Below are 21,521 nucleotides of genomic sequence, written 5' to 3'. Positions count from 1 at the left end.
ATTTGGCTGAGAGAGACTTTTAAAAGCTCAAAAGCCAGGATGTTGCTATGGACATGATTGCTCAGAATGAATCCATGTTCTAAATGAAAATTGGTCAGTTTTGTTTTTTTTTTAAAAAAAAGAGTAATTTAGAAGGAAGCTATTTTGGAGGATATAGACATCTAGTCTGCTACTTTTAAGTAAAGAACTGAGCTGTGTGAGATTACAGGGTCATAAAGGAAATTCTAGAGAAATGAGTAGGGTCACGTAGCTTGATAGAGAGAATTCCAGTTTTTAAATATACTAAGAAGTATCAACATGTGTCTGGTGGGTACTGACATATGACTCAGACACCTGTGGTAGGATTGGGAGGAAGACCAGAGTTGTGATCTGTGCAGCCAAACTAATAAGAGAGGAACTGTCTGCTACGGTATATGGTTAAAAGCCAGAGTGAAAGTGCAGTTAAAAAGATTAAACTGGGTGTCAAGTCTGTTACATTGAGTTTAAACTGGAAGCTTGTATTGTTTTAATTGCTCAGCATACTGATTTACTCAAGATTGCTCGTGTTTTATTCAAATTTGTAAATAATCCTTTGGTATTTAAAGTTAATCCTGGATTCCTGTGCTTATTTTTTCACTCTTGGTTCTTCCACGCATTATATTATTTAAATAATTATGGTCCATCCAGCTAGATCTTAACTAATGTCTGATTTCTCCATAGTGATCATAACACATAACAGCAAGAGGTTTCTGAACTACAAACCTAAGAGGCAAGTATCATAAAAGATTCAAATAAGCATGAAAGAATGCAAGATGATAAATACTCGAAATAATTAACTTTCCAAGTACTCAGAAGACAAGCGAAAAGATCTCAAAACTTTTCCAATTTAGATGAAAAAGTGACATTTACCTCAGAGTTGTACAAGTTTGAGAAACCAAATAATTGAAGAGATGCTAGTATAGAATCATACAACACCAAAATAGGCCATTCAGCTCATTTTACGTGCACTAGCTCTTTGATAGAGCTGTCCAATAATTCCCCCTTCCCTTCTTTCCTGGTTAATCTGTAAACAATCCCCTTTCCAACTTTAAATTGAAATTAAGCTTATATGGTCTCATATTCAAGAATGCAACATAACAGACATACCCAATTGTCATCTTTACATCCAAATACCATTCCCACGAGGAATGGTATCAAGCTGGTTTTGTTTTGTTACTGCGCTGCAAAATCAAAGGTCTGGACTTAAAACAGAGAAACACAACCTAAATCAGTAATGGTGACCAAGTAACTAATTTAGTGTTAAGAAGTTCAGTCATGTCCTTCTCAGAAGGCAGTTACTTGGTCTAGCCAAATACTCCAGATTCAAAGCAATACGGTTGACTCTTAACAGTCTCCAAAATGGGCTTGCAAGCCACTCAATTGTACTAAATTGCTACAATAAAGTGTGATAAATAAAATTAAACACACAATATTTGGATATTTTTAAAAAAAGGCTCAAACAGTCGTTTCAATCATAGAGAATTCTCCTTAAAACAGCTGGAGCCTTATGCCAAAACTAGAAGAGTTGTTTCACAGAATAGTCAAACAAAAGAATTACAGTCAAACCTTCAGACAAGTAACATCACTGACTCCTCCGATCCTATTACTGGGTATGTCCTATCCCACCAGAAGGACAGTCCAACCAGGGCGGGTGGCACTGTAAATTACAGTTGGGAGGGAATATTCCTGGGAATCTTCAAAATAGACTCTGGACCCTATAAGTCTTATGAAGAGGAAATATGTGATGGCTATGAATTACTGGCCTATCAGCTGAAAAATCAGTATTCTTGATTTTCAGTGTAAGTTGGACGAGCACTATAAATGGAACAGAAGGGTGGAGAACTTCAAACCCCATTATCAAGAATGCCTCAGCAGCACTACTATTGACCAGGATACAGTTGCCAGATTAGTGAGATAGCGGCCGATAGTGAGTGCAGCTTTTCACCAAAGGTGGCATCACAGAACCTAATGGGAATTAAGATAAAACTTTCCACTAGCTGGGTTCACACCTAGCACAAAGGAAGAGAAAAAAATCTTGCCATAATAATCATATCAGACACAGGACTTGGTAAAATAATTTTTAAGGGCAGTGACCTAGGCCCAACCATCAGCTGCTTAATAAATGGTCTATCCTCCATTATAGGGTCAAAATGAGAGTATTTGTGAATGAATGCAGCAGCTATTTTTTGTTCCAGCTTTTTTTCTTTACTTGTCCCATGGCCACCCCCTTTTACTTTGCACCAGCATTGGTTCTGTTGTTTAAATTACTTGTTTTTCACCCCACAGCCCTTCCCCTTCTCTCATTCCGTCACCTCTTTCTCTCTTCATCGAAAATTGTTTAAAAATTGTTAAAATTTCTGACTTTTCCCAGTTCTAACAAAAGTTCACTGACATCAACTCTATTTTCTCCCTGCACAGATGCCACCAATTCTGCTGAGTTTTCCATGCATTTTCTGTTTATATTTTTATACCCTTTGACTCTCGTAGAACATCTTCCACAATCAAAAGCTTTCTGGCCTCCTTACCCACTGTCTGGTTAGTACATTATGAAGAAATCATTTACTAAAGCTCTCATAGACCATTCCCAATAAAACTCAGCACCTCCAGAAATGATTGAACAAATTGGGAATCTGATTATCCCCTTGAAGTAATAAAGAAAACACAGAACTGGTTATTAAAAACCAATAGTATTATTATTTGAAATATCTTGATTTAAATACAATACATGTACTTACAAAAAAAAAGTCACAAATTATACAATTTATATTACAAAGCACTTAAATTGTTCAAACAAAAGAAAAGCTCCATTGGAGACAGAAAAAGGTTCATCCTTTGATCATCATTCAAGATGCTTTATGTTATATTTATATCCGAAGAGAATTTACAAATGTCACAATTTTTTTCCAGCTTGTTCCAAAGTCAAAAAATGATGCACAAAGTTATACAGCAGGGTTGTTGGGGTAGGGAGAAACCGGTGAAGAGCGAAGGATGAACACTTGTTAAAAATGCAATGAGAAAAGTACAATACTGAAAAGAAGTGCCCATGTGATAACAGTGCAAACTGAAAATACTTTAGCCTTAGAACATAGACAATATATACAGCCATGTACAAATTCCCCATCTAATTTTTTTTTTATCAAACGCACAAACGTGCTATAGACGTGGGGAACAATTATAAAAATAATCTTTGGAATGCAACAAAATTCACACATTTATTTTAATACATGGAATAATTATATATTCTGAAAGTCAGTCACACTAGTGACAATTCATAACACTACAAACATTCTGAATAACTACCAGGCAGATCATAATTAAAAGTTCTCTGGAAATATGGCAGCCAATTTGGTTGAGCAGTGGCAGAGCCATGAAATGGCCAGATGATAGATGTGTGGCATGGCTTCCCCAATGTCCAGTATTCTGCCTAAGCAACCAGGCCAATTTAATTTAGGTTTGCAGTGCTACTCTTGATACCACAAGAAACTGTACCCTGCACAGCAGTAAAAGGCCTAGGTTTCCTCTGCAGAGAGACTTCAAAGTGGATCGTTATGTCAGTATACTTCATGTGCTGCATTTTCCTGAAACTGGATCTCATCCAATTTTGCTTCAGAATACTATTTAGCATTGCATGCTGATTGGTCATAAACTAAGTACTTCATGATTTTAGCCCTTTAGCTGAAGGACAACTCTTTGTTTTAGCAGTTTATTTGACACACATAGACAAACCTGGTACCGGTTTGACTTCTTGCATGACCTGGTGGGGTACCTTTCAAACTCTTGATATGTAACAATGATGGAAACTGAAAGAATCTGACCAACAGAAAAAAAAAGTTTCTTGGACACGCAATTTGTTGCACTTGCATATCACTTGGAGAGATAAGTTAATTGAATACATTTGCTATCCTACAGTGCCATTCATTAGTAGATTCTGGAACAACTTCCACTAGGTCAAGACCACGGCTTACATCATCTCCTTCTTGTTCTTGGCTACTTCCTGTGTCCTGAGCACCACCTGCAGGAGCAAAAAGTAAAATGAAAATATTTCAAGCTCAAAGAATTATTAGACCTAGCAATCCCTCAAAAGATGTGCATTAATTATACACAATTTCCAACATTGTAGCTACTTTTTTTAAAAACACTAAGGCATGGACAGTGAGGAGCCTTTGTAATTGTTTCCTCCATAATAGGGAAGAAAAATTGGTTTTGTCAGTGATTATCGTGCAATAATGATGAATGGCCTCGAACAGAGGCCTGATGTTCACTCCAAATTGGATCTTGTGCCTCATATCCAAGTTACAAATGAGCTGTGGACACTGACTGCACATTAGTTATATCAGTTTGGTCTTGTTAAATCCTAAAATTGACCAGAGCCCAGTTAGTTGACAGATAATCCCCTGAAGGGGTTCAGGTGAATGCAAGTGGGGGAGAGTCTACATGTTTCACAAAGCTTTCCAGCTGCATATCAGATAGCTAAAGAAAAAGATTTTTAAAAAACTGTCTCTGCCAGCCCTTTGAAGATTGCTGATTATTTTCAGAAGGTGTGGGTTACCACATGGATCAGTGCTAGAGTCCTAACTATTCATAGTTTTTGTAAATTACATGGATGAGGGAACAAAAATGCAATAATGCCCAGTTGCTGACAATACAAAACTGGACTTGTTTTTAAGAATGATGCAAGGAGACTTCAAGATGATTTAAACCAATTGAGTGAGTCGGCAAGAACATGGCAGATACAGTATTACATGGCTCAGTCTGAAAAACAGAATGGAAGAATATTATTTAAATAGTGATAATATTGGCAAGTGTGGATATACAAAGGGATCGGAGTGCCGTTGCATAAAGCAATTGGGAAGGTAAATGGTATATTGGCATTCATCGCAAGTGGATTTAAGTTCAGACATACAGATGTCTTGTTGCAGTTACGCAGATTCTTGGTGAGACCACACTTTAACTACTGCATGTGGTTTTGATCTCTACACCTAAGAAAGTTTATTCTTGCCACTGAGGAAGTTCAGCAGACGTTCACAAGGTTGATGCAAAGGAAAACCCAAGAGGAGATTGGTTTGACTGGTCCTTTATTCACTAGAGTTTAGAAGGATGACAGGAGATCTGATCAAAATATATAAAATTCCAACAGGACTGAACTGACTAGATGCAACAAGGATGTTTCCCTGGTTGGAAAGTTTAGAATAAAGTCAGGATAAAGGTTAAGCTATTTAGAACTGAGAAGAGGAAATATTTGTTCACTCAAAAGGTAATGAACAGAAAGCTATAGAGGCCAAATCACTGAAAGTTTTCAAGAAGCAGATAGCTAAATTCCTAGATTTTAAAAGGCAATAAAGGGAATAGGGAGAAAGCAGGAATTCGGCATTGAGATACAGCTTCAGCCATGATTGCACTGAATGGTCAGAGCAGGTTCAAAGGGCTCAATGGCCTACCCCTGCTCTGAGTTCTTATGTTTCTATTAGGGTCATGGTGACCTAGAAAAAATGAAGAGAGCTCAAACCCTGCCTAGGTTCTGTTTAGCCTGACACCAAAATTGAAGAACAGCCATCAGGCCCTTGAACAGCACATTAAAGAGACCAAAGAGGAATGTACTTAGAAGCAGTTGGTTGCCAATTCGTCCACTGGTAGACGTACATAGATAGAGTGGGATTGAACAGAGAACATTCCTGGAAATTGATGGTCAACACGAGTTGCACATCAGACTAAAAAGGCATAACAGGACTTCAATCCACATGTTTTGACTTAATAAAAGCAAACTTGCACTAAATAAAGCCTTAATTGCAGATTTGAAAGTTACAGCAACATTACGTTTAGTAGTTATTTTAGTTGGGAAATAACCATGTAATGCGTCCATTCATGGAAACACATTATGGGACAAGTATAATGATGAAAAGATAAATACAATTTAGGATTGCAGTTCATGTACAAGTGAGGAGAAGTGACTGGAATCCCTGGATCTTCCACTTAGCCTCTATGCTGTCAATGAGAATCAGCTGAGCTTATGGGATTGCAGTTGTTAAAATCATTTCTACATGTAAGTAGCCTTCATCTAGGAGTAGCTGGACTAAGTTTAAAATAGCTGTGAATTGAAGGAGTCACCTCCACAAGAGATTTACCTTTTAAACATACACTTGATCCTCCGCTACAGCTGCCTGGTCACTTTGCATATCCCTCTCACTACCACCCACCCCTACTTCCTGTAAAACAAAAATATGTACATTTTTAAAAAAACGGAATGGTTCACAGTTGCATTCACTGTAACACTAACCAGGAAAACCATGTGCCCTCTTCATATGTATCTTCATATTGCCTTTTTGTGTGAAAGAAATCCCGCAGTAGTCACACTTGTATGGTCTCTCACCAGTATGTTTCTTCATATGTACTTGCAGTGCATTTTTTTGGTTGAAGGCTTTTTCACAGAGGTTGCATTGAAATGGCCGTTCACCTGAAACAAATGTCACAAATGTTCTCAGTTACAATGCCCATTCTCAAGTTTAGACCCTTCCATTCTTACAAGCTACACCAGCAGGTTGAAAACACGGTTTTGAAAGTTCTGGCAAAGACACAGGTTGAATTTCAATACAATCTGAAATGACAATTTTCATGGGGAACTGGGTTTCAAAATATACAAATGCACCACCTCACACCTATTTAAATTAAACTCCACTGCCACTCCTCATCACATTGGTCCATCTTATCAAAGTCCCTGTGTACTCTGAGATAATCTTCTTCACTGACCACTACACCACTCGAATCCTCTTGCAAACTTACTAACCATGCCTTCTATATTCATATCCAAATCATTTATATAAATGACAAAAGGCAGTGGACTGAGCACTAATCCTTGTGGCACACCACTGGTCACAGGCCTGCAGTCTGTAAAGCAACCCTCTACCATTCCCATCTGTCTCCTACCTTCAAGCCAATTTTGTATTCAATTGGCTAGCTCCCTCTGGATCCCATGTGATCTAACTAACCAGTCTACCATGCGGAACCTTGTTGAACGTTTTGTTGAAGTCCGTATAGACAACGTCCTCTTTGTCACTTCTTCAAAAAACTCAAGTTCATGTGACATGGTTTCCCACGTACAAAACCTTTATGACGATTCCTAATCAGTCCTTGCCTTTCCAAAAGCACGTCAACCCTGTCCCTCAGAATTCCTTTCAACAACTTACCCACTGATGCAAGGTTCACTACTCTATAGTTCCCTGGCTTTTCCTTACAGCCTTTCTTAGATCATGGCATCACATTAGCCAACCTCCAGTCTTTTGGCACCTCATTCGTGGCTGTTGATTATGCAAATATCTCAGCAAAGGGGTCCAGCAATCTCTCCCCTAGCTTTCCACAAAAATTCTTGGAAACACCTGATTAGGTCCTAGGCATTTATTGACCTTTATGCATTTTAAGACATCCAGCACCTTCTCATCTGCAATAAAAATTCTTTCCAAGACATCACTATTTGTTTCCCCAAGTTCCCTAGCTTCCATGTCCTTCTCCATCGTAAATATTGACACGATATAGTTGTTTAGTACCTCACCCTTCTCATGTGCTACCACACATAGATGGCCACCTTGAACCTCAAGAGTCACAAAATAACTCACTCCCCTGATTTTTTCCTACTGTCCTAGAACTCTTCTTTTTTGAGTATGTATCGAATTTGCTTTTGAAATCTATTGTTAATATGACCAGCCTTTATGACAGTGCATTCCAGATTATCAGAGCTTGCTAAGTTTAAAAACATTCTCATCTACCCGCTGGCAATTTCTCCCTTCTGGTTACTAACCCAACTGCCAATGGAAATCATTTCTCCCTACTCATTCTAATAAAACCCCTTAAAATTTGGAACACCTCCATTAAATGCCCCCTTAACCTGCTTTACAAAACTTTTCAATATGAGCCTTATAAAACCTATTTAAGAAACATTTCTATCATACTAGCGCACATATTCCACAATCTAAAGATATTAACTGATGAATACCTGTGTGGATCCGATTGTGCCTCTCTAGCTGGCTCGGTTTAGCAAATGCCTTGTCGCAGGATTCACATTTATAAAGTTTAGGTTTCTGACTGCTGGGCGAAGGTCCAGGTTGGTGTGTCTGAAGATGGTCCTTTGATTTAAAAACAGTTGTACTTGTTTAAAATTCTACTATCACATCAATAAATATTAAGTGCTGCACGAAAATGAGTAAACAGATCATTATGGCATAATTTTATCAACACAAAGTACACTTTCACCATGGCATCATCCAGTACAGAAGATTACCATGTGGTCTATGGTACCTGTGCTGGCTTAATGAAAGAGTCGGTTTCACATCTTTATTTTTGTCCTTAACCCATCCTCAAGTTTCTTTAAGCTGTTTTATAGATACAACTCCCACCATTTTTTTTTAATTACCGCATTCCAAATTCTGATAACTCTTAAAAAAAATTCTCATCTCCCTCTAGATATTGTGCCAATGATTTTAAATCTACAATTTCTGGTTATTGACCCATTTACCAGACAGGCAGATTTTCAGTTAACATTGTATGAAAATCACTTTTCATTGTGGAAACCTTTATAGATTTCTTTTAATCTCTATTTCAAGAAAAACAATTCTAACTTTCCTCATAACTCTGGGTTCACCCCATCTCAGTAAACATTCTGATACAACTCTGCGGCCTTTTTCGAAATGGGCGGCACGGTGGCAGAGACCTGGATTCGATTCCAGCCTCGGGTGACTGTCTGCATGGAGTTTGCACATCGTCCTAGTGTCTGTGTGGGTTTCCTCTGGGTGCTCCGGTTTCCTCCCATAGTCAAAGATGTGCAGGTTAGGTAAATTGGCCAAGCTAAATTGCCCAAAGTGTTCAGGGATTTGTAGGTTAGATGCATTAGTCAGAGGAAATGTAGAGTAATGGGGCAGGGAAATGGGTCTGGGTGGGATGTTCTTCAAAGGGTTGGTGTGGACTTGTTGGGCCAAATGGCCTGATTCCACACTGTAGAGATTCTATGATTCTATGAAAGCCCTTATATCTTGAAGAATTGTGCTCACAATTATACCATTTGAGGCCTCACAAATAATCAATAAGGCTCTAATCTGTGGATGAGACATCAATATAAAAGTGTGGAATTAATGTGACAGGTGCACCATGACAGTCTATCTAATAATTTGTCCTTTTCTTTTGATTGGCTCTACATTAAAATGTATCATGTATAAATTCAGAAATTAACAGATGATTATTTCAGTTCTGGCTAAATGAACCTAAATATAAATGAAATTGTAAAAAAAAAAATGAAAGTATTATCTCTGGGATCATATAATTGGAGCAACCATTTGTGTCGGATTCTAATTTCATGAAGAAATACAGAAAACAGAAAGAATCCAATCTGAAGAGGAGGAAAATATTAACAGATTTTACAGCACTTAAAGTAAGCTTGAAATATTTACTGGTCATTATGGAGAGAGTGAAGGAGGGGGTGGTATGCAGAGAAGGTGAATGTCCATTCATTTTATTTCATTACATAATGAAAACACAGAACAGGTTTGTCTGTCTAAGTGATGAAGCGCTGCAGCAATAGGTCACAAGTCCACTTGGTGGTTGAACTACCACATGAGGATGGATATCCTGTTTGGAATTTCAGGAAATCCTCACCAGACAACAGCAGTACATCTTGCGTGTTAGGACATGGTGACCAGCTTCCTGGATTTGCAATGATACCTGTAGCAGGTTGAAACAACATTGTTCCATGATAAGGAACTTGGAAGAGACAGAAAATCCTGCTTTCTAAGTCAAGAATCCAAGACCACATTACAGATTAATTCTACTCCTGCTGCTCACCCATTCAAATCTTCAAGGATGAGACAGTGAGGTCTGCAGATGCTGGAGATCAGAGTTGAGATTGTGTTGCTGGAAAAACACAGCAGGTCAGGCAGCATCTGTGGAGCAGGATTGGCTCCTCGGATGCTGCCTGACCGGCTTTGCTTTTCCAGCAACACAATCACAACTCTGATCTCCTGCATCTGCAGACCTCACTGTCTCCTAGTTGATTTCAACATTACTGCAAAGCCTCTTCCAGGGATGCCTACCTTGAAGAAGTTCTCCTCTCTCTATTAAGATCTCAGTGAGTCCACCTCTCATTGTACGCCCCATGATATTCAAATCTTCACACTACCATACAAATTTCTTGGAAACATATATTTCAACAGGGTACATATTCAAGATGCAATGTACAATCAATAGCCCTGTCACCCATACCTTTCAAAAACATCACGCATCAAATCACTGTAACACAACCTAGCTGCATGATGCCTAGCCAACATGTATACATGCTAGCCACATGCCCACTGTGCAAATGCTCCTTACATTTACAGCATTTAAAAAGGTTCTGATTGTCCAGCAAGATGGTACAACATTCAAGAAAGTACTACCCAGGGGATGAAAAGGGTTAAAAGTCATTAGTTCCTTTAGAGCACGCCACGATAAGCATCCTGTTACATCAAAACATGAGTAGAATAAGGAATTACGAAGCTGGAGCTTCTACTAAACTCAAGCTCAGTATAACACAGCTCCAATATTGTCTTCCTAATAGGGTTAATATGCCTAAAAATTCTTTGACATTATGATTATCATTACAAACCTATGCAATGAGATCTTAAATCATGAAATTATTTTGATAGAGTAAGAGGAGAAAGAAACTTGAAAGGACTCAAATAAACGCAAATGATTACATTTTTAAAAAAGCTTCTACATGCTGATGTACTATGCTATATTGTTTACTTTTTCCTATCCTCTAAAATAGTCTAAGCAAGCCATTCAATACAATCAACTAATCAACATCTTTCTCAAGAGCAATCGTAAACATTCCCCTTGCCAGCACACATTCATCTCACGAACAAATAAAACATCATCAGAAAAAGTGCTACTTGCATCCAAAAAAGTCGCCTTCAATTGCCTTCCGAGCAAGTAAGGTAGAGGCTAAGGGTTCAAAGGCATCTTCTCGAGCCTCTCTATTATAATTTTCACTTAACTAATAAAATGTCCCAAAGTACTTCACAAGAGTGATTAAGATTTGACTCCAAGCCACAAAGGAGATACTAGGACAGATGACCAAAAGTTGGTTCAACAGGTAGATTTAAGTCGTGTAGTAAAGGAGCCAGGAGGAGGAATATATAGACATAGAGGATTAGACATAGAATTGCAGCACTTAGGCTTGGACAGCTGAAGGCATGACTGCCAATGGAGGAGCAAAAAAGAAAAAAATTAGAGATCAATAAGAAACTAGAAGTAGAGGAGCTTTGAGATCTCAGAGGAGGTATACTAGAGGCTACAGAGATGGGAAAGAGAGTTAATAATCTTTAAAATTGAAATTTTGTCAAACTAGAAGTTAACCCAAGTCAATACCACAAGTAAATTTTGTACTGGAAGTTTGTCCATCCATCAGAAGTGTTTCACTCAACAGCTCCACAAAAAGATCTTAAAACAGTCACTCGTTATTTGAAGAGCTATAGACAGGATCACATATCTTTTTAACTCACAGAAACAACTGAACAGCCTAGATACAATTGGTTAAAGAAATGTAGCCAACATCCTGTTTGTTGAAAAATGTGGTGCTGGAAAACACAGCAGGCCAGGGAGCATCCGAGGAGCAGGAGAATCGACGTTTCGGGCATAAGCCCTTCTTCAGGAATGAGGCTGGTGTGCCAAGCGGGCTGAGATAAAAGGTAGGGGGGAGGGGCACTGGGAATACGATAGGTGGAAGGAGGTGAGGATGAGGGTGGTAGGCCGGAGAGGGGGTGGGGGCGGAGAGGTCGGGAAGAAGATTGCAGGTCAAGAGGGCAGTGCTGAATCCGGGGGTTGGGACCGAGAGAAGGTGGGGGAAGGGGAAATGAGGAAGCTGGAGAAATCTACATTCATCCCGTGTGGTCGGAGGGTTCCTAGGCTGAAGATGAGGCGCTCTTCCTCCAGGCGTCTGGCAATGGAGGAGGCCAAGGACCTGCATGTCCTTGGCGGAGTGGGAGGGGGAGTTAAAGTGTTCAGCCACGGGGCAGTTGTATTGGTTGGTGCGGGTGTCCCAGAGGTGTTCCCTGAAACATTCCACAAGTAGGCGGCCTGTCTCCCCAATGTAGAGGAAACCACATCGGGTGCAACGGATACAGTAAATGATATGTACGGAGGTGCAGGTGAATTTGCGACAGATATGGAAGGATCCATTGGGGGCTTGGAGGGAGGTGAGGGGGGAAGGTGTGGGCGCAAGTTTTGCACTTCTTGCGGTTGCAGGGGAAGGTGCCGGGAGTGGAGGTTGGGTTGGTGGGTGTGTGGACCTGACGAGGGAGTCGCGGAGGGAGTGGTCTCTCCGGAATGCTGATAAGGGTGGGGAGGGAAATATATCCCTGGTGGTGGGGTCTGTTTGGAGGTGGCTGAAATGATGGAGGATGATACGACGTATCCGGAGGTTGGTGGGGTGGAAGATGAGGACCAGTGGGGTTCTGTCCTGGTGGCGATTGGAGGGGCGGGGTTCAAGGGCAGAGGTGCGGAAAGTGGAGGAGATGCGATGGAGAACATCGTCAACTACATCTGAGGGGAAATTGCGGTCTTTGAAGAAGGAGGCCATTTGGGTTGTTCGGTAGTGGAATTGGTCCTCCTGGGAGCAGATGCGGCGGAGGCGAAGGAATTGGGAATATGGGATGGCGTTTTTACAGAGGGCAGGGTGGGAGGAAGTGTAATCTAGGTAGTTGTGGGAGTCGGTCGGTTTGTAGTAAATGCCTGTGTTGAGTCGGTCGCCCGAGATAGAAATGGAGAGGTCTAAGAAGGGAAGGGAGGAGTCTGAGACGGTCCAGGTAAATTTGAGGTCGGGGTGGAAGGTGTTAGTAAAGTGGATGAACTGTTCAACCTCCTCGTGGGAGCACAAGATAGCGCCAATACAATCATCGATGTAGCGGAGGAAAAGGTGGGGGGGTGGTGCCAGTGTAGCTGCGGAAGATGGACTGTTCCACATATCCGACGAAGAGGCAGGCATAGCTGGGGTCCATGCAGGTGCCCATACCTACTCCTTTGGTTTGGAGGAAGTGGGAGGATTGGAAGGAGAAGTTGTTAAGAGTGAGGACCAGTTCAGTCAGTCGAAGGAGGGTGTCAGTGGAAGGTTACTGGTTGGGTCGGTGGGAGAGGAGGAAGCGGAGGGCTTTGGAGGCCTTCGTGATGGGGGATGGAAGCGTATGGGGATGGAAATGTATAGGGACTGGATGTCCATCGTGAGGATAAGACGTTGGGGGCCAGGGAAGTGAAAATCATGGAGGAGGTGGAGGGCGTGGGTGGTGTCTCGAACGTAGGTGGGGACTAAGGGGGACATCCTGTTTGTACCAAGTGAGATGCTTAGTTTGCTGGAAATTATGCCAAAAAGATAAACTTGAAGAAAGGGGATGGTGCCCAAACAAAAAAAAGCGTTGCAACATTAATAGTAAATTTAACCAATTTGTCTGTGATTTTATTCAATTACCTTGAGATGGGCTGCTCGTTTGAAGGCTTTGCTGCAGACGTTGCATATGTGGATTCGTTCCTCCCCATGGGCTTCGCGGCAATGTCGACGGAGCATGGAGCCTGAAGAGAAGCTTTGGCTACAATTGGGACAGTGATTTATCTGGCCCTCATCATCTGTCTGACTGTCTTCTGTAAAACTAATCGTTGTCTCAGTTACCTAAACCAGAAGGTGCAAATTCAGTTCATGACATTAAGATCTGGTGCAAATTTTGTCAGAAAGGCAATGTACTAACAGGATCTCATTTTTTTGATTTTGCCTATTTGCATAATTATTGCTGTCACATGAGCACAATGACAAAATTGCTGCGCATATAAAATTAGACAGATTAAAGGTAAACTCGCCATAGTCATACTGGACTATAGGCTTCTCGCTCACTACTCAGAGAGGACGGTTGGTGGTTTAACCTGTGGTTATCACATCTCAGATGAGGGGAAAGGTTGAGGAGGATCCTGGTAATCTTAGCTGGTGTGGGAATTGAACCCAGGCTTGTTGGCATCACTATATTGCAAACCAAGCTGACTAAAATAACTTATTTTCTGACTACTATATTCTAATCACATTTTCAGTTCTGAATGGAATCAAAAGGATCTGACACAGTATAGTTCCAGACACTATTCAGTACTTCCCAAGTAGTTATACTTCAAACATGGTGTCAAAATGCCTCAACCAGTTTCGGAGATCTCTTCCAGCCTTACACTTCCACAAGCTCCTTCAAATCTGGCTCTTAAGTAACCCTAACTTACTAACTCATCCCATCACTAGCAGCATGCCTCAAGTTGTCAAAGCTCTGGAATTTACCTCCCTAAGTGATTTGGAGTCAAATTTTGTTAGATAATCATCATTGTGATTATCTACATTAAAGGTGCTAGATAAATGCATTGGTTTATGACATTTTGACATGATAGATATCCCAACTTATTGAAGCAATCACTATGTAACAAACAAGAGGTGCCTAGCTGGCTTTCAATGAGATTATTGAATTCAAATGCCACAAATAAAACTTTGACGTTAACTGATATGAATGACACAGTTATTCTTCTGGATAAATCCACAGTGGACACAGAATTATATTGATTGTCCTCATGTTCATTCAAAGCAAGTGTTTGCAGTTACACAGCATCTTTCATGTCTTCAGGACACTTCAAGGACTTCACAGAACTCCTTTAACTTCCAAAACATCTCACATAATCACAAATAGGGTATGCTGATTAAAATTTGATTAATATTCAAACACATGTACATTTGCAGCTGTCCCAACAGACAAACTGGGTCTCCGTTTAAAATTGCTTCTAAAAATATGAGAAACCCATTGTACTAACAAACAGGAAGGATCCATCATCGGTACTTTTAAAAAGATGTTACTCATTAGTTAAACATTAGCTGTTAATTTGACCATTTAGTTTTTTGGCTTCACTCCTGGATGTGAGTGTGTTTTTATACCCCACTTTCTCACCGGAACCACATGCAAATAAGCAAGGCAAGTCCCACGCCTTGAAAGCCTACCTTTGTATCTACTCAAATTTTTAATTCAAGGCATTTGTATTCCTCCTGAATCTATTAGATGTTGCCAGTTTGTTGAAAAGCTCAACTTAGTGAAACTTGCACACTGCCAGGCTGGATCTGTGGCGAGTGAGGTGAGGAACCAAGACGACAAAAATATCTACTTGACTTTGTCATTACAAGTCTGCCTTCCGCAAATGCATCTGTCCATGACAGTATCAGTGAGAGTGACCACTGCATAGTCCTTGTGGAGACAAATTACTGGCTTCACTGTGAGAATAATCTTCAACATGTTATCCTTTATCACTACCACCATGCAAAATGGGATTGACTTTGAATAGATCTAGCAATTCAAAACTGGGCATCCATTTGGTATTAGGGACCAACAACAGAACATGCCTGGCATATCTCCAACTCTAACTTTAACATCAACCCAGGGAATCTACCCTGATTCAATGAAGAGTACAAAAAGGTGTGCCAGGAGCAGCAGCAGACATTCCAAAAAAAAAAGGTATCAACCTATAAAGCTACAATACAAAACTAATTGCATGTCAAACAATGGAAGTACAGGCGACAGACAGAGCTAGGCAATCTCACAATCGACGGATCTGATCCAACCAATGTTCTGTAATCTTGCCACACCCAGCTATGAATGGTGGAGGATAATTAAGCAATTAAGAGGATATGGTGGCTCCACAAATATCTGCATACTCAATGATGGAGGTTACAGCACATCTAGACTGAAGTATTTGTAACCATTTTCAGCCTGAAGTACCAGTGGATGATCTACTTGTACGTCACAGATTTCAGTCTTCAGCCAATTCAATTCATTGCACTTGCTATCAAGAAATGACTGAAGATATTGTACACTGTAAAGGCTACAGGCCTGATGATATTCAAGCAATAATACTGAAGAGCTGCACTCCTGCATTAACTGCGGTCCTATCAAGCTGTTCTCGTACAGTCACAACACAACCTTATGACCAGTAATGTGGAAATTTTACAAGGTGTATCCTGGCTATAAACTATAGATTAAATCCAATTTAGCCAATAAATGAACCATCAGTCTACTCACAATCATCAGCAAAACGAGCAAAAGATTTATTAACTGTGGTAACAGGCTGAATTTTCTGTTTATGAGTTGTAGTGATTAGAACGAGATTGGGTAGGTGGATCACATTGAGTTGGAGTTTCCTGACTGAGGCGGTTATCCTGGGCCAATCAGGGAGTCCTGGCTTACAGATATAAACAAGGGTCTTGGCGATTATCCTCACTCTAAGGACTGGTGCTGAGCTACCTGGTCAGAGTTAATATACAGTTCACGCGTTAAGTAAAGGGTGTCTTGATAATGGAATACTAGTGTCTGTGGAGTTATTTCACGAGTGAACAGGTCAGAATGACCCAACTCCTGGCTCTTTACAGCATTGGTCCAAATATGAATAAAACAGCTGAACTCCAGAGGCAAGGTGAGTTCAACTATCCTTGTCATCAAGACAGAATCTGACAGAATACAGAGTCAAGGAGCCCTACAACAATGTATGTCAATGGGAATAAAAAATACAACCCTCTCCTACTTGAAATCATACTTAGCTGTTCAAAGTTTGTGCGAAGATTTGTAGCTCGGGTGCTCGTTGTTGTGGTTCTGTTCGCCGAGCTGGAAGTTTTTGTTGCAAACGTTTCGTCCCCTGGCTAGGCGACATCATCAGTGCTTGGGAGCCTCCTGCAAAGCGCTTCTTTGATGTTTCCTCCGGTGTTTATAGTGGTCTGTCCCTGCCGCTTCCGGTTGTCAGTTTCAGCTGTCCGCTGTAGTGGTTGGTATATTGGGTCCAGGTCGATGTGTTTGTTGATGGAGTTTGTGGATGAATGCCATGCCTCTAGGAATTCCCTGGCTGTTCTCTGTCTGGCTTGCCCTATGATAGTAGTGTTGTCCCAGTCGAATTCATGTTGCTTGTTGTCTGCGTGTGTGGCTACACATCAACTAGCCACGAAACGACACGACCAACTATCCTTAGTAACCGGAAGCGGCAGGGACAGACCACTATAAACACTGGAGGAAACATCAAAGAAGAGCTTCGCAGGAGGCTCCCAAGCACTGATGATGTCGCCTAGCCAGGGGACAAAACGTTTGCAACAAAAACTTCCAGCTCGGCGAACAGAACCACAACATCATACTTAGCACAAATGATAATGGTCGTAGTTGTTGGAAGTCAACCATCTCAGTCCCAGGGCATCACTCTAGGAGTTCCTCAGATTACTGTTATGAACCTGCCATCTTCTGCTGCTTCATCAATGACCTTCCTTCCATAGTGCATGATGAAGGTCATAGATGATTACTGTTATACATTGTATACTCAGATCTCCTCAGATACTGAAGCAATCCTTGCTGAAATGCAGCATCTGAACAACATTGGGCTTTGGCTAACAAGTAGTAAGTAACGGTTGCACCACACTTGTGTTAGGCAATGCCATGTCAAACAACAGACAATCTAACCATTGTCCATTGACATTCAACTGCATTGCTATCACCGAGTACCCCACTATCAACGTTGTGAGGGTTACCACTGTCCTGAAATGTAATTGGACCAGCCAAATAAATGCTGTGGCTCAAGGATCAGGTCAGAGTCAGACTACCCAAAGCTTGTCCACCATCTAAGAGGCATAAGTCAAGTGTGATGGAAATATTCTCTACTTGCCTGGAGGAGTGCAGCTCCAGCAACACAGAACAACTCAACACAGCTTAATACGATGCAGCCCATTTGACTAGCATCCCATTCATATATTCTCCATTCACTCCTTCCAATACTGGCACACAGAGGCAACAGTGCGTACTATCTGCAAGATGCTCTGCAGTGCTCATCACAACTCTTTCAACAGCATATTCCAAATGGGACAACACATCCATGCCAAGACAAGCCAAACAGAGACACACACAAGAATTCCTAGAAGCATGGCATTCCAACCAGAACTCTGTCAACACACACATTGACTTGGATCACAGTTACCACCCCCATGAGAAAAAGAACAGGAAATGACATCACCACCGGAAATGACTTCACCACAGGAAATGACATCACTAAGGCAACCCAAACACAAATAGAAAACGGGCTATAACACCAGTGCTTTATCCAGAGGCTTACTGAAGATGTTTTAGTATGGTGACAAAACATCTGAAAACAAACCTTTCAGCTCAGTGAGCAAACCTACATCCATAGCTATGCCTTTTCAAAAAAAAATTCTTGAAGAAAAGGAGCTGATGAGTCTGATGATAAGATATATAGAAGCCTACGATAAACTAATCCAACATTTCAAATTTTCCATTGGAATGGATGTGCTTCCAATATTCCATTCTTAAGCATGGCCTTATTTTATAACACCGTGAAGATCCCTCCCAGAGTCATCACCTCCCCAAAAGGAGTCATCACCTCCCCAACAAGTATTTCAAACTTGCTGGACCAGATCATTTCCTTTAAATATCCCTGCTCTAGCCTATGTGTTCTTGCTTCTCCTAATATATACAGATGATCACCATTCACCTCTGCCTATAACTTATTCTCTATAACTCAGCAGAGTGAGTTGAACTTCTAACTCTAAAAAAACTCTCTTTGTATTGCCCTGATTTGAAGTTTTAAATTCAAGTTCAAGTATTTCAGTGGAAGATACTTCCCGGGTGTAGGCCTGAACCAACATGTGCCATTCATAAAAGCTGCATACCTTTGTGCCTTCCCATGTGACACTTTATTACAAACGTTGCTTACAGCAAAATTTATATTCTTTACCTATGTAAATTTCAATGAACTGCTCTTCACTCACCCTCTGCCACCCAGTTCTTAAACTAGCCACATGATTTTCTAAATTAAATCCTTAATTAATAGAATAAGAGATATCCTACAGTGTAGAAGCAGACCAACTGACCCATCAAGTCACATTGATCCTATTTATGCAGAGAAATTACAGAAACTACAATCATTTTCCTTAGAGTAATGAAAATCAAAGGGAACTTAATGGGGATGAAATGGGGTATACTAGTTAGGGAGAAACTGTTTCCACAGTATTATCACCGATTTAAGATAATTGGTAAAAACAAAAACAGAATAGAGAGAAGAATGTTTTTCACTCTGGAAGGAATTGTCTGAAAGAGTGTGAAAGCTGATTCAATTGCAATTTTCAGGAAAAACTGAGGTACTTATGTATTTGCAGGAATACAGGAGGAGAGTAGGGGGAGTGGGAGTAAATGGATAGCTCTATCAAAGTGTCGACATGGGGTTTCAGGGCAAATTACCTCATCTCATGATGATTCTATGATTTTATCATTTAAATTGCTGTACTGTACCTGGTATGAGGTCGTCTCATCTTGTGTACCAGCTGAATCTTGTGGTGCCTGACTGACCAATATAACCTGTGGATGAGTTGATGCAGTTTGGCCTGGGAGAGTTGCTTCAGGAACCACTGTTGGAAATTGTTGCCCCTGTTTTTGAAGAGGAAAAGATTAAATTACCAGACACAATTATATCAACAAAACAAATGTTTTGCTCCACTGTGATTAATAGTCTTGTAGATAACACTTCCATTTTCAATTCAGTCAGCATATTCTATACTAAATATTTCACTAAAAATATTTAGTATAGAATATAGGTTTTAAATATTTTAATGTCAATAACGTTGTAGCAAACAGAGATGGTGATTTTGCAATTTATGAAGAAAATCTAAGGGCACTGACATTTTAAAGTACCTGTACTTTAAAGCCACCATTCTAAAACATCACATTGAACATTATAGTCATTCTGTAGAGAACAATTCTAAAATACTAAAATTAAAAATTACACATCTGTAATGTTATTAACAGTCAGTAAATCCATCCCATCTGTGAATATTTTGCATGAAGCACATCTGGTCTATATTTTCTGTATATCATTATTAGCCTCAAATTCCTTCCTTAAAATTTAGACAATTGGGTCTTAATCATTATATTTAAATACATTTATCTTTCTGAGCTTATTTCACCATTACTCTTCTAAAACTGCTTCATGGAATTGATATGCTAAAATATTTGGCACTGCATATTATAAATAAATTTAATATTTAAACCTTTTATGTTTATTTATTTATGTTTAAATCCCTACATGGGCTCACTCCTCCCTAACTCTATTACCTTGCATAGCCTAACAACCCTCCAAGATCTCTCCACTAATTTACTTTACATCTTTTATGCATTCATTCTTTCCATTGCACTAGTTTTTCGACTACGGAAATAGCTGCTGAGGCACTAAGCTCTGTAATGATTTTCACATCTCTCTCGCGCGCTCTCTCTCTCTCTCTCCCTCCCTCCTTTGAGGGCATCTTTTTGATTAAGTTTTTTTCTCATCTGCCTTAATAATCTCCTTATGTGGCTCAGTGTCAATTTTTATTTGACAATACACTGGTAAAGCAACTTGGGGCACTTTACCACACAAAAGATGCTATACAAATACAAGTTGTTACATAGAACAGTACAGCACAATACAGGCTCTTCAGCCCTCGATGTGGTGACGATCTTTTAGCCTACTCTAAAGTCAAACTAACCGACAGACCCTTCACTTTACTATTAGCCATGTGTCTATCCAAGGATGGCTTAAAAATCCCTAATGTTTCTGACTCTACTACAACTGCCAGCAGTGAATTTCATGCATCCACCACTCTGTGTGTAAAGAGCCTTCCTCCAATCACCTTAAAATTATGTCCCCTCCTAATAGCCATTTCCACCCTGGCAAAGAGTCTCAGACTATCCACTCTATCTCTGCCTCTCATCATCTTGTACATCCATCAAGTCACCTCTCAATCTTCTTCGCTCCAATGAGAAAAGCCCTAACTCCCTTAACCTTTTTTCATCAGGCATGCCCTCCAGTACAGGCAGCATCCTGGTAAATCTGCTCTTCACCGTCTCTAAAGCTTCTACATCCTTCCTATAACGAGGAGACCAGAGCTGAATACAATATTCCAAATGTGGTCTAACCAGGGCTTTATAGAGATGCAGTATGACCTCACGGTTCTTAAACTCAATCCCCCTGCTAATGAAAGCCAACACACAATATGCCTTCTTAACAACCCAATCAACGTGGGTGGCAACATTGAGAATCTATGGACGTGGACTCCAAGATCCCTCTGTTCCTCTTAATGCCAAGAATCCTCCATTTAAACATGTAATCTGCATTCAAATTAGACCTTCCAAAATTAATCGCTTCACATTTTTCCAGGTTGAATTCCGTCTGCCACTTCTCAGGCCAGCTCTGCATCCTGTCAATGTCCCAATGCAACCTACAACAACCCTCCACACTATCGACAACTCCATCAATCTTCGTGTCATCGGCAAAATTACTAACCCTTCCTTTCATTTCTTCATTCAAGTCATTTATAAAAATCACAAAGAGTAGAGGTCCCAGAACTGATGCATGAGGAACACCACTGATCACCAAGCTCCAGGCCGAATACTTTCCATCTACTACCACTG

At 40.3% G+C, this 21,521-nt stretch overlaps 1 protein-coding gene across 3 annotated transcripts in view; it reads right to left on the bottom strand.

Moving 5' to 3' along the window:
* Positions 1-2,686: 2,686 nt before the first annotated feature.
* znf236 (zinc finger protein 236) overlaps positions 2,687-21,521 on the bottom strand; it is a 159,325-nt gene continuing 140,490 nt past the window's right edge. For all 3 annotated transcript variants that reach the window (XM_043688634.2, XM_087986227.1, XM_087986228.1), the window contains 5 exons: positions 19,368-19,502; positions 13,496-13,693; positions 8,003-8,132; positions 6,293-6,469; positions 2,687-4,030 (listed from right to left, as the gene is read on the bottom strand). In XM_043688634.2, the coding sequence (XP_043544569.2) occupies positions 3,900-4,030; positions 6,293-6,469; positions 8,003-8,132; positions 13,496-13,693; positions 19,368-19,502 (771 nt within the window). In that variant the 3' untranslated portion in view covers positions 2,687-3,899. The remainder of the gene's footprint in view (positions 4,031-6,292; positions 6,470-8,002; positions 8,133-13,495; positions 13,694-19,367; positions 19,503-21,521) is intronic.

The sequence above is a fragment of the Chiloscyllium plagiosum genome, unplaced genomic scaffold, assembly GCF_037043375.1.
Source record: "Chiloscyllium plagiosum isolate Xiang-an unplaced genomic scaffold, Cpla_swu_hap1 HiC_scaffold_4, whole genome shotgun sequence".
NCBI classification, from domain to species: Eukaryota; Metazoa; Chordata; class Chondrichthyes; order Orectolobiformes; family Hemiscylliidae; genus Chiloscyllium; species Chiloscyllium plagiosum.
This window is presented reverse-complemented; position numbering and strand designations above follow the sequence as displayed.